We start from the raw sequence: 12,284 nt of genomic DNA on the forward strand, positions 1-12,284 counted from the left end.
AATCACCCCACTCTTATTTAAGTGCTTGGATGTTGAATATGGAACTTTGTATGTATAAAATATTACCTACCAATAAAATACATATACAGATCAAATATTATGTAGAAGAAAAGTCCACAGTTATTAAAAAGTCACCCTGTATTTACCTGATAAATAATGCGTCTCGTATGGTGCGCGAACTGTAAACCTCATCGTTCCTTCCGCAGCACGTAGGTAATAGCACAAAATAATGCATATGTTTAGCCACCCATCCCCTGGCCGACCATTGTACAACTTGCTTAACCGTCACCGTCATTACAGGTAAAGCACGGGAACCACTACATCACCAAGCTCCTCGAATTACATCACATTTAAATAGAGTCAGTGATAATATAGGCGTCAGAACTCACAAATAAATATACATTTCCATGATTCGATAGTCACAGTACTCACGTGACTTACATCAGTGCAGAGTCGCCATACTTTTTCCTTTTTACTACGCGGGGCGGTTCTCTAAAGGGCACTTACGTCCCCAACCCTTCCGCATAAAATCAGCATGGCGGATGCATCTCGCATTTTTTTGCGATCCGGCCACCAGAGCTTTGAAAGCGAAACCGTCTAAAAAGACGGCTGTAATTTACACCAGTTCGGTTTTAGTGAATTTATTGCTTAAATAGGACGGGAACTTAAGGTAATTAAGCCTTTTACTAGCGCTCCTTTATTCGTCTTTGATAAATTGCTTTTTATATTTCAAAGGCGCTAGATTTTTAATGCTAGCCTTCAAACGGTTGTTCTAAAGGGAATAAAAACTAGCAGCTAGATTATATTTAACAGCTATATTTATAGATAATATTGAATAGTAGTTGTGATAATAGAGGAACAATTACCCTTGGCATTTTTGTCACACTTGTCTATAACTGGATCAGTAAGTATAGAGGAAGTTAATTATTTTCTATAGAATAGATTACGTTCTCATTGATCATCTCTAATTACGAACCGCTAGATAAAATAATATTACACATTTGTTAAACAAGCATTCATTCACGTCGTGCTAGCTGAACAATAACACAAAACTTATTAATACATTGTTCACACGTATGTTTATCGATTAAGTCGTAGGAGGACATAGGTCAATGCGCTGGCGCATCTCGGTTCAGTGTAAATCTGACGCGCGGTAGACTCACACGTACGGACCTCGGTGACCCATCATGAATCCTACACTGTTTACGTTACTTATAGCAAGTACTTCCGTATTCTGTGGAGACCAATACTTACAAAAGCGAGAGAAAATCATTCAAGATGAACGCAGACTCTCGCTCGGAGGAAACATCGAATTGAATGACAAAGAAGAAGCTGTGAATAAATGTATCATGAAACATAAACACAACGAACTTGACTATGCATTTGATAGCCCCCAGTTTTTCAACTTTAGTCATCACTTCTTCTTCTACAGAGAAAATATACCAAACTCAAAAGTTTTTAAAATAATTAAAAATATGCCCAAAGGAGCAGTGTTGCATGTTCACGATATGGGGATCCTGGGCCCGGATTATCTCTTGAATATCACATATATGGAAAATCTTTATGTGTGTCTTGAAGATAATATCCAATTTAAATTTTCCAACAAGACTCCAAGTTCGGTCTGTTCAAGCAAATGGATATTAATGCGCGATGCGAGAAGAAACACCAAGGATATTACAGAATTTGATGCCCGATTGAGGAATCGTTTCACGCTCGTTGTAGACAATCCTGATGAAGTATATCCCAGCATAACACAAAGCTGGGGCGCGTTCATGGACTACTTCGGCACGGTGGCCCCGCTGGTGTCCTACAGACCCGTGTGGGAGCAATACTTCTACGACACCCTGCTGAAGTTTAGAAACGAAAATATAATGTACGTAGAAGTTAGAAGTATCTTACCAAACCTTTACGAACTCGATGGCACTGAGTACGACCAATTGGTTACAGCTAAAGCATATCGTAAAGCAACATTGAAATTTATCCAAGATTATCCTGACTTTATAGGCGCGAAACTAATATACGCACCTTCCAGAAAAGTAGACAACGCAACAATTAGTAAATACCTGAATGTAGCTAGAAGAATTAAAGAAGATATGCCTGAATTTTTCGCTGGATTCGATTTGGTAGGGCAAGAGGACCTCGGGGAACCTTTGATTGAATTCGCTCCTCAATTGGCCGCTGCAGCAGGTGAATTCAACTACTTCTTCCACGCTGGGGAAACTGATTGGTGTGGAAGCACAACCGATGAAAATCTAATCGACGCCGTGCTTTTAGGAGCCAAACGTATCGGCCACGCGTATGCTTTACCCAAACACCCAGTGCTAATGAGAGAAGTTGTGAATAAAGATATAGGTTTGGAAGTGAATATTATATCAAATAACGTTTTGTCTCTAGTACGAGATGTGAGGAACCATCCATTAAACGTGTTCCTGGCTAATGGCCTGCCTGTGGTGCTGTCGAGTGATGACCCCGGAGCTTGGGAAGCCGGCGTCCTTTCTGATGATTACTATGTGGCGTTCGTGGGAGTCGCCAGTAGGACAGCGGATCTGAAGATGCTGAAGGCATTGGCTATCAACTCGCTCAAATACAGCGTTTTAGATTCAAAAGAAAAGACTGACGCTTTGAATAGATTTAATTTGCGTTGGAAAGAATTTGTAAATAACTTTGACTGTTCTTCTTATTGATATGAATAAGTAATAAAATAGTCTAATTATGACCAACAAAACTTTTTAGTTTTATTTGATTTAAGTACTTAGAAATTTATGCGATTAGTAACTACTGAAACGATTTTTGAACATGAGTCACTGCATTCATATGAAAGATAGTGGTTTTATTTTTATAGCTACAAGCATACCCAGTGGGGGACATGTTTAGTAAAAATTATTTACATAATGATAAGAAATAAGATAGCTATACCAATACGTAAAATTTAAACTAATGTAAAAGTAAATCGAGTACTGAATAGAAATAAATGCTCCTATACATTTTTACATACTTATGGAAACACTCGGTGTACATAAGTAATTATACGTATACAAAGCCCTTGTATTTTTTACACTACATTACGTACATTACCTTTCATATCTCGAGTGCTTTCTATTTCTGTCGTCTACAGACGCACTTTGAATATTTTCTCAAAGTACTAATTTTGCTTTTCACAACCCTATGTGCGTTATGCGAAGTTAGACTTTATTGCTTGGAAATAAAGACTATAAATGATGTATGAGGTGGGTTAGATTAGAGATGCATTTGTGGAGAACAGCCAACCGAGTGACACCCTCCAAATAAGGGCTCTCTCCACTAACGAACTCATTGTCTGATTCTACTGTTTTTGCCTATAAGTTTGCAACTATGACCGTATGGCAGTTTTTATATTCATAAGCGCTCGACTGAGTTTTGCTAAGTAAATATAATACCTACTCGTCTATTAACTTAGTATCTCACAAATCAAATATAAGATTACTTGTCATTGAACGAAAAAAAACTACCTAGATTTAGAGTGCAAAAATATGCCGAAGTATTCACACACACCGAGCATAGACCGTTGCCATTCAAACTACTTTTTTTAAATAAATGAGAATGTACCCGAAGATAATAATTTTACAGTTTGTTATTATAGTCGTAGTGAATCTGAAAGCGAATACAAACTACCGCCCAACGTGGATATCTAACACACCGTGCAGTTCGTATTCAAACAAATTGAATCCATCCCTATTGTTAGGTTAGAATCCAATTAAAGTTCTCAATACCTGTGTTCCGCTCTCGATGAGATAACGAGATGTTTCAAGAGGGAAAAAATAGTGAAAAATATTACTAACCAACGCTGTATCATCCCAGATATTTTTATTTGTACAGCAGGTTCTGTTGACGAGATTCAGATGCCAAAAAGGGCAACATCAGTATGGCAAAGGTTAATCGTCGAATAGATATTTTCAACCACATTTCTGTGTTTCCAACAATGCCTTTTGCATTTATTGTTTTACCCAGATTTCTATTACCTAGCAAACGTTGCAAAAAAGGTGAACAAGTGTTGAGGTAGTTTAAAATTTAGCAAGGTATTTTATTTACTCTTGTGGTTATTTGGCACAGTTATTTGTGTACCAGAGGCTTGGATTGACGACATCATCGCGTCATCGCAATCCGCCGTCACACATGGTCATGGTACAAAAAAAAATATGTTTGCAAAAATTAGATATAAACTTCTTAAGTTTATTTGCTTTAATTCTTCGTTTTTGAACCCATTTTATTATTTTTTCCTTGATCTTTTTAAATCTATTATGATATTTGTGTATCAGTACGATGAGGGAAAGCCAATCTAATACATAAATTTTGTTTTTAAATTAAAATACTATTTAATTGGGATTTACTCAAACTCTTAGAGAAACCTATAAAACACCTTTAGAGTAAATTATATTATTTATTAATACACTTTATATGCCTCATAATGTATTTACAGTAATTATTCATGTAAGAATTATACAGTAATTTCGCTGTTACTCTTATATCATGGTTTCGAATTTTGGTAGAATAAATTGCAAGACTATATATATAATTGTCTCACATTTATGTACCAAAAATGTTATATGCATAAGTACAGTCAACAGCACATCGCGCTACACAAATTCATTGTGAATTCGCCTCTATTGCCCCCACATAGAGATCCATTTAGACGTGATATCCACAGTACTTTGAATTCCATCAACTTCGTATTTGACGCTACCAATGGCATCATCCTACCATGGATTTAGTAAGTACTTCGTCGGAGTACCTACTAATTCCATGCATCCTACTGATACTATGGAATCGTGTCGTGACATGCACAGTATTGTTGACAAGATTTGGTTACACTGATATCAAAAGAGTAGCGAACAAGGTGGGTCAATCAACTGTTAAAGAACTCCTTTTGCAGTGGGTATTACATTGAATATTTCGATACATTAAATGTTTGAAATACTATAACTATTTTCATATTCATCAGTTTAGATTTAAATTTAGTTAAGTATGGTGGAGGTGGAGATCATACAAGCATTACTGTTTCTGAGAGTGAGTTATTTTATAGAAAAAAATCTATGTATACACACTGCGTATCATATCAACATTGTTTACCATTTTAGTTCATAAACAATGGGGGCTTCATCTATTCATCATTTTAATAGAATAACTAGTACTTTTACCGGTGCCTAGCATTCAATAGTATATAGCCATAAAGACCAAGAAATAATAATGTGTATACAACTACTGTTTAGTCTTCGCCTGCTGGCACTGCGTCTTCTAATCTCTTTATGTACTTCACCCTGAGTTCAGTTACTGCATCTCCTTTCAATTGGTCCTGAAAATTAATATTTTTAATATAACTTATTGTAGAGGTATATTGCCGAAAATAGACACTTATGGAAAAAAGAAGAGGTCAGTGAAACCCCTATGTAAAAAAAGGCTATTTAAAAAAAATACTTTCATATTTCTGTTCCAAGTATCTGTATTGTCCCATTTCCAATTAACATTTTTAAATTTAACTCCTAATCAGACTATATTATAGTATAAATATTGAGCTAGAATCCCGTTTTATTTCTCCTTTCTGTTGTGAAAAATCCAAGGACTTTAATAATGATAAACTTTATTTTTGGTGTGTATTTCAGCTGAAATAATTGTTGTCTCTAACTTTTTCCCATATTTAGCAATGAACTTGATTTAACATATTTTAACTGATATAGGCGGTGGTGGTGTAATGGTTAAGACCTGGCCTGTGGATCAAAAGGTCCCAGGTTCGAATCCTACTCATGGCTCATGAGTTTGTATATAGCAATGTGACTCATGTATAGTAGTTTTCATCGTCCACCACTTGCTTCCGGTGAAGGAGAACATCGTGAGGAAACCTGCACACTGGTTGATTCTCATTAACTTGTGTGTGAAATGGAGAAGGCAATGGCAAATCACTAGATTTAATAATCCGAGAAAGTTGTTGTGTGTGTTTCATAACCACAACCCTCAGCCATGAGGAATACGACTATGAATAATGAAGAACTGATATAGGACAACAGTCTTACTATATGTCAATGTTAAACATATTATTACCCTTCCATTTAATGACGTAAGATGTTTGATGGCAACTTCTAGTTGTAGATATCTTTTCTTGGTGTATAATAACTTTACAAATGCTCAACTTTAGAAATGTTTTGTTGTAAGACTGAAAATGATCATCAAAACTGTGTTTCATAATATTATACTAAAGACTCTCTCTTGGGTAGAACCATAATAAAATACACCTAACTATCTATTGGTGTAACCGTATATAAAAAATCTTTTGTTTTGAGTTTATCGCTTCATACAGACCGAAAGATGCAACAGGGGACTTAAGGATAAGGATTAGTAAGACAACCTGCATTCACCTGCACAAACCAACACTGCACCTCCAGCTGTACCATCTGTAGTGCTCCTCGTATGGCCCCTGGGATCAGAGTGCAGTACTTCAGTCCATTGTTGGGCATCTCGACCCACTCGCTCAGAGGGCACTGATCCCACACGAGGGAAAACTCATCCCCTGAACTACTCCAACTTGTGACTGTCGGTTGCATATTTAGGTATAATCTGAAGTTATATCAATGAATAGTTTAAAATACTTAAAACTAGAAACCCGTAGAATTCCGTCTCTCTCAGATAAAGCAATTACAAATTATACACCTAAACCTTTCTCAGAAATCACACTATCTATTGGTGAAAACCATATAAAAATCTGTTGGTAGTTTTTGAGTGTATTGTGTTCACAAAAACAGACACAATAGGGGCACTGATTTTTATAATATGTAAAATTTACTGGAAGAATTTAGCTGGACCAAATTCTTGACATGGGATTGACTCCTAGGTAAGACCACATACTTTTTCGTACATGAACCAAATGTTATATTTAGTAGGTACATGGGTGGAATAGAAGTTACTTGGAATAACATAATATTTTTTATCTAATAATAACCATACGAAGTAAATCCTAAGGGTTGCTTTATGGGCTACCAAAAAATGTTTACTCTTGTCGGTTTAGCCGTGAAAGCATGAGAGACGGACTATCGCTACTACATACTAATATAGTATGGAAGTACAGATTGTATTTATAAAGTCAATAAATTAGCAAAACTAATACCTAAAAGCCTGCTGTATCTTATCGGCAGTCTCTCTCATCTCCAAGCAGCGCGTCGAGGTGGTGCGAGCCAGAAAATCTTCGATCAACCTCACGCCCATATTATATCCGATTCGCTCCAACTGCTTATTCACATCGTCCGTATTCTCTGTTTCTTTGAGCATTTGCGACACTAATGCACCATATGTAAGAGTCAATAACTCGGAATTCTGTAAATTGAAATATATTTCTGTAAAAAATGTAGCTGTAAATAGAAAATAAATAAAAGAAAAACTAATCCTTACAACTTTTTTTGCATCGAGACGAGATGTTTGGCGTGACATTGTAGGATGGATACTTTTGTAAAAGAAGTATGTAGATAATTGTACGAACAATTCTATTTAATTTGTTATTTATTTTCAGTTATATTCGACGACTTTGTATGACGACAAACTCATTCGACTCAGTTTAACTTTAATGTCACTGTGTCACCATTATTATTTTTAATGTTACTTGTCATTCACCACAGATTTAAAGGGGCCCCGCGCGCGGTTTACGTCTTGCAATTTGCAGGCTGCAAATAGGACGTGTCGTGAATGGACTCCTTTGGAACTCCCACCATAGACACGAAAAATAATTTTTATATGTCAAACGACAACCTACGTCAGTGAAACCAAGTCAGACAGGACTATTGAATGATCTCGAAAAAAGCGCGGGAATTTGGAAGCGACGGCGGTCTTTTTTTCTGGGAAAATTTAAATTTGTGCAAAATCTGTATATATTTGTAAATTTTGTTGTAAATACCTTTCCTTTTGTATATAATTTCGTTATTTATATATTTTCTATAGTCTGTTTTGTATAAAGTGTTGCTGAGGTCGGGGTAAGTTTTTACCTTTCCAGCGATGGGCGGCAAGAAGAGGAAAAAGAAGGAGCAAGAATATGAAACCAATTCGGTAATCCAGAGCTCTGATAGTGACTCAGAATACTCTGACGCGTCAGAGTCGCCACTGGACAAATACAAACCATATAGGGTCGCCGATTATAGTCGTAGATATCCTGAAGATAGTCCAGGGCATGAGCACGTCGTGTTCATAGCTAGCTCGGATGAAAATGTCCCAATAGGTTCCAGAGATATGATGTATTTAAGTAATAGTTTCACTCGCTTTGTAAAAGGGATAAAATATTTAAAAAAAGTCAACAAATATAGAATGGGGGTTGTATTCGATAATCCTAACATGGCTAATTCATTCTTGGACAATGCTACTTTCCATAGAGAACATCGCATCACTGCTTCTATTCCGGCAGCGGTTACAGAAATAACTGGTGTTATAACTAATGTTCCATCAGACTTGTCAAACAAAACAATCTTTAAAGTTCTTTCTACTACAACAAAAAAAATTATTTGTGTTCGTAGAATAATGCGTAAAGTAAAAGAAGGCGAATCTTATAACTTACAACCCACTCAGACCGTGGCGATTACGTTTGCATCTTGTGCGTCTTTACCTGATTATGTTTATTTAAAAATGTGGCGTGTACCTGTTCTGCCATATATTCCACCGATTAAACAATGTTTCCGGTGCCTACGTTATGGCCATCTTGCCAAATTTTGTAAAAATGCAGAACGTTGTTCTATCTGCACTGAAGGCCATAGCTTCAAAAATTGTAATGTTTCTTTAGCGAATGCAGTTTGTATTCATTGCAAAGGCAATCATATAGCCATTTCAGGCACTTGTCCAGTAAAAAAACAAAAAATTATTGAAAATAAAAACAAGATTATTCCACAATCCTATTCTGAAACCTTGAAAAACAACGCCTTTCCATCACTTACTAATCCAAAAAATTCACAAGAATTCCAAAAACTTGTTCTCTCTGACACTAAAATGCTCAGCTTCATCACTGAAGCAATCATAAAGGTGATTACACACAATAAAATCAATAATAACACTATTGTAAATACTAAAACTATTGCAGACACTCTTAAGGATATACTTAAGACAAATTCAGTTTGTTCGGAAAATTCACAGGTATAATAAATATTTGTCAATGGAATGCACAAAGCTTATTAAATAATAGACTTGACTTCCAGAAATTTTTATATGATCAAAATATACATGTTGCTATTATATCAGAAACGTGGTTAAGACCACACCACAAATTTAATATTAAAGGCTACTCTGTTGTAAGAAATGACTCTGGCAATGACCACAATGGGGTAGCTATTTTAATTCATAACTCTTTTCATTTCTCTAATTTTGCTATTGCATCTGATAACTCAATACAAACTGTGGCAATTTCTCTTCAATTAAATAGTAAATCTGTCACCATAGTTAGTGTTTATTGTCCTAGTATTAGCACCCCTAGATTCTGTAGTAATAAATTGAATAATTTAATTTCTTCTTTACCCAAACCCTTTATTTTTTCAGGAGATTTTAACGCTCATCACCCATATTGGGGTTGTCATTCTACTGATGCTCGTGGTAGGGACATTCTAGATATTATAGATAAAAATAATTTGGTTCTCTTAAACAGCAATGTGCCTACTACAATTGGTTCAAATATTGCTAGACCTAATGGTCTTGATCTCACCATGGTTTCATCGTGTTTAGTATTACAGTGTGATTGGCAGGTCTGTGACAACCCACTTGGAAGTTATCACTTACCTACATTAACAAGGTTGTGTCTAGGACCAAATTCTAATAATATGCTTCATAACTCTTCAAATTTGCTAAAACATGTTAATTTAAAATTGGTTGATTGGAAGACTTATGAAGCACAGGTCAATTTATTGTTGTCTAATTTCAATGTTAATCATGTGGATCCCATCAATTCTTATAATAGTTTTTGTTCTATAATTTCTAGTACTGTTGAAGCTTCAGCTCCCAAAGCTAAACATTCTGTTGCACCCAGCATCAATGCAAGTCGTAGATCTTTGCCATGGTGGAATCACATTTGTTCTCAAGCAGTTGAAAATGTTCATAAAGCTTATATTTTATTTAAAACTTGTCCGTCTACAGAAAATTTTATTAATTTGAAACGTGTTCAGGCTATTAAAAAAGTTATTTTAAGACGCGAAAGACAATTCAGTTGGTTGCAATACTGTTCCTCACTAAATCGTTTATCTTCTATGAGTGAAATTTGGAAGAAAATTAAAAAAATTAACAATTCATACTCTCCTTCCACAAATTTTGTTTCTGAATACAATTGGGTAACTGACTTTCTTCATAAATACACCCCAGATACAGTTGAAAATAATTTTACTGTTCCCTCTATTCACACAACCAATAATTCTTATTTGTTGAAGGACTTTTCTATGCAAGAATTACAATCAGCCCTTAACTCTAGAAAAAATACTTCAACAGGTCTAGATTATTTATCTTACAGAATGTTGAAATTGTTGAATGATTCTAATAAACAAACATTTTTAACAATTTTAAATTTGCTATGGCAGAACTCCTTAATTCCTTCACAATGGAAAATGGATTGTATTATTCCAATTCTAAAACCAGATAAAGCTCCTAATGATCCAGACTCTTATCGTCCTATTACTTTGACCTCATGTGTTGGCAAAATTTTTGAACAGTTATTAAAACAACGTCTTGAATTTTATGTAGAGAGTAACCATTTATTGCCTTATAATCAATTTGGATTTCGCCGTGGTCGATCAGCTCGAGAAAGTCTGTGTCACTTGAATTTGGACATTCAGGAGGCCTTATCAAACAATAAAATTCTGGCTTGTGTCTTCTTTGATGTAGTTGGTGCTTTTAATAATGTTAACTTGCATGTTCTTTCTGCCACTCTAATCAGCTTGGGACTTCCTGAAAAAATTGTAAATTGGATTTTTAATTTTCTTCATGAACGGAAATTATATGTGAAGTTTAATAATAATCTTATAGGACCAAGATATTCATATAAAGGTGTAAGTCAAGGAGGAATCTTGAGTCCTTTGCTGTTTGTGTTGTATATTCATCGCTTAAATATTAATCTAGGTTTGGATGTCAATAATTTACAGTTTGCTGATGACCTGGCTGTATATTGCAAAGGAGATAATATGTCAGACATAAACAGAAAGATGAATTCAGCCCTGGCTGGGTTGAACTCATATTTCACCTATCTCCAGCTGAGCATCAGCAAACAAAAAAGTAAAGTGGTTGTATTTTCAAAAAAATCTATTAAAGTTAGGGATATTTGTATAATGTATGAGGGTAATTTATTGCCTGCTGATTCGTCAATAAAATTTCTGGGAGTCATGTTTCAAAACAATAATAATTTTAATAAATATGTTGATATTATATCCAACAGGAGTCTTCGAGCTCTTAATATTCTTAAAACATTATCTGCTACTTACTGGGGTTCAGACCCCAAAATTTTATTAATGTTGTATAAATCCCTAGTTAGAAGTCATTTCGAATATGCATATTTTTGTTATGCTAATCAGAAAAGTATAGATAAGCTGGAAAAAATTCAGAATAAAGGTCTTCGTATTATTTTGGGTGCTATGATGTCTACGCCAATTATCTCAATGCAAGTTGAATGTAACATACCTCCTTTAGCCATAAGATTCCGTTATCTTAACTATAAATTTCTGCTCAAAATTTGTTCTTCAACAGGTCACCCCTTAATGCCTAAGTTAGTAAATTCTTCTTCAAACTTAACAGAATGTCTTAAAGAAGCTGTCGAATTCAAACTTCAAAATAATCTTTATGAAAGTGTAATCCTGCCATGCTATTCAGGTTCTTACGAAAGCAAATTTTATCCTATTAAAATTGTTATAGATAAATCTCTTGAATTTAAAGAGGATGTTTACAACAAATTAGAATCATACAGAGGTTACAAGCAAATTTATACAGACGGTTCAAAGAATACGTCAACGTCAGCTGTCTCAATGGCTATTTATGATTTAGAAGCCAAAACGGGTCATGGGTGTAGACTCCCTAATAATGCTTCCATTTATACGGCAGAGTCAATTGGAATATTTTCAGCTCTCGAATACATTTCTCAACATTCCTATGATAATTGGATTATTATTACTGATAATATGGGTATTTTAAGTTCGCTTAATAATCCAAAATTTTATTCTACCACCTCATTTATAACACATAAAATAAGAGAAAAGTACTATGATCTCTGTCAGAATCATCATAAGGATATAATATTACTATGGACTCCATCACACATA

General features: G+C 35.0%; 2 protein-coding genes and 1 long non-coding RNA gene across 3 annotated transcripts; 1 reads left to right on the forward strand and 2 right to left on the reverse strand.

Annotated features, from left to right (window-relative positions):
* The first annotated feature begins 1,107 nt into the window (after positions 1-1,107).
* LOC128679084 (adenosine deaminase 2-like) lies at positions 1,108-2,725 on the forward strand. Its single transcript, XM_053761075.1, has one exon. It carries the CDS (start codon positions 1,188-1,190, stop codon positions 2,682-2,684), a length of 1,497 nt encoding a protein of 498 aa, XP_053617050.1. The 5' UTR covers positions 1,108-1,187; the 3' UTR covers positions 2,685-2,725.
* Positions 2,726-4,397: 1,672 nt separating this feature from the next.
* On the reverse strand, positions 4,398-7,660 carry Bet3 (Blocked early in transport 3). The gene is made up of 4 exons (XM_053761076.1): positions 7,414-7,660; positions 7,133-7,338; positions 6,387-6,585; positions 4,398-5,329 (listed from the first exon to the last, which is right to left on the reverse strand). The coding sequence occupies exons 1-4, from the start codon at positions 7,450-7,452 to the stop codon at positions 5,243-5,245; spliced, it is 531 nt and encodes a 176-aa protein (XP_053617051.1). The 5' UTR covers positions 7,453-7,660; the 3' UTR covers positions 4,398-5,242.
* Positions 7,661-10,704: 3,044 nt separating this feature from the next.
* LOC135309933 (uncharacterized) lies at positions 10,705-12,169 on the reverse strand. Its single transcript, XR_010370203.1, has 2 exons — positions 11,650-12,169; positions 10,705-10,923 (listed from the first exon to the last, which is right to left on the reverse strand). It is a non-coding gene; the product is annotated as an uncharacterized LOC135309933 (long non-coding RNA).
* Positions 12,170-12,284: the final 115 nt, after the last annotated feature.

Source organism: Plodia interpunctella, chromosome 21 (assembly GCF_027563975.2).
Source record: "Plodia interpunctella isolate USDA-ARS_2022_Savannah chromosome 21, ilPloInte3.2, whole genome shotgun sequence".
NCBI lineage: Eukaryota > Metazoa > Arthropoda > Insecta > Lepidoptera > Pyralidae > Plodia > Plodia interpunctella.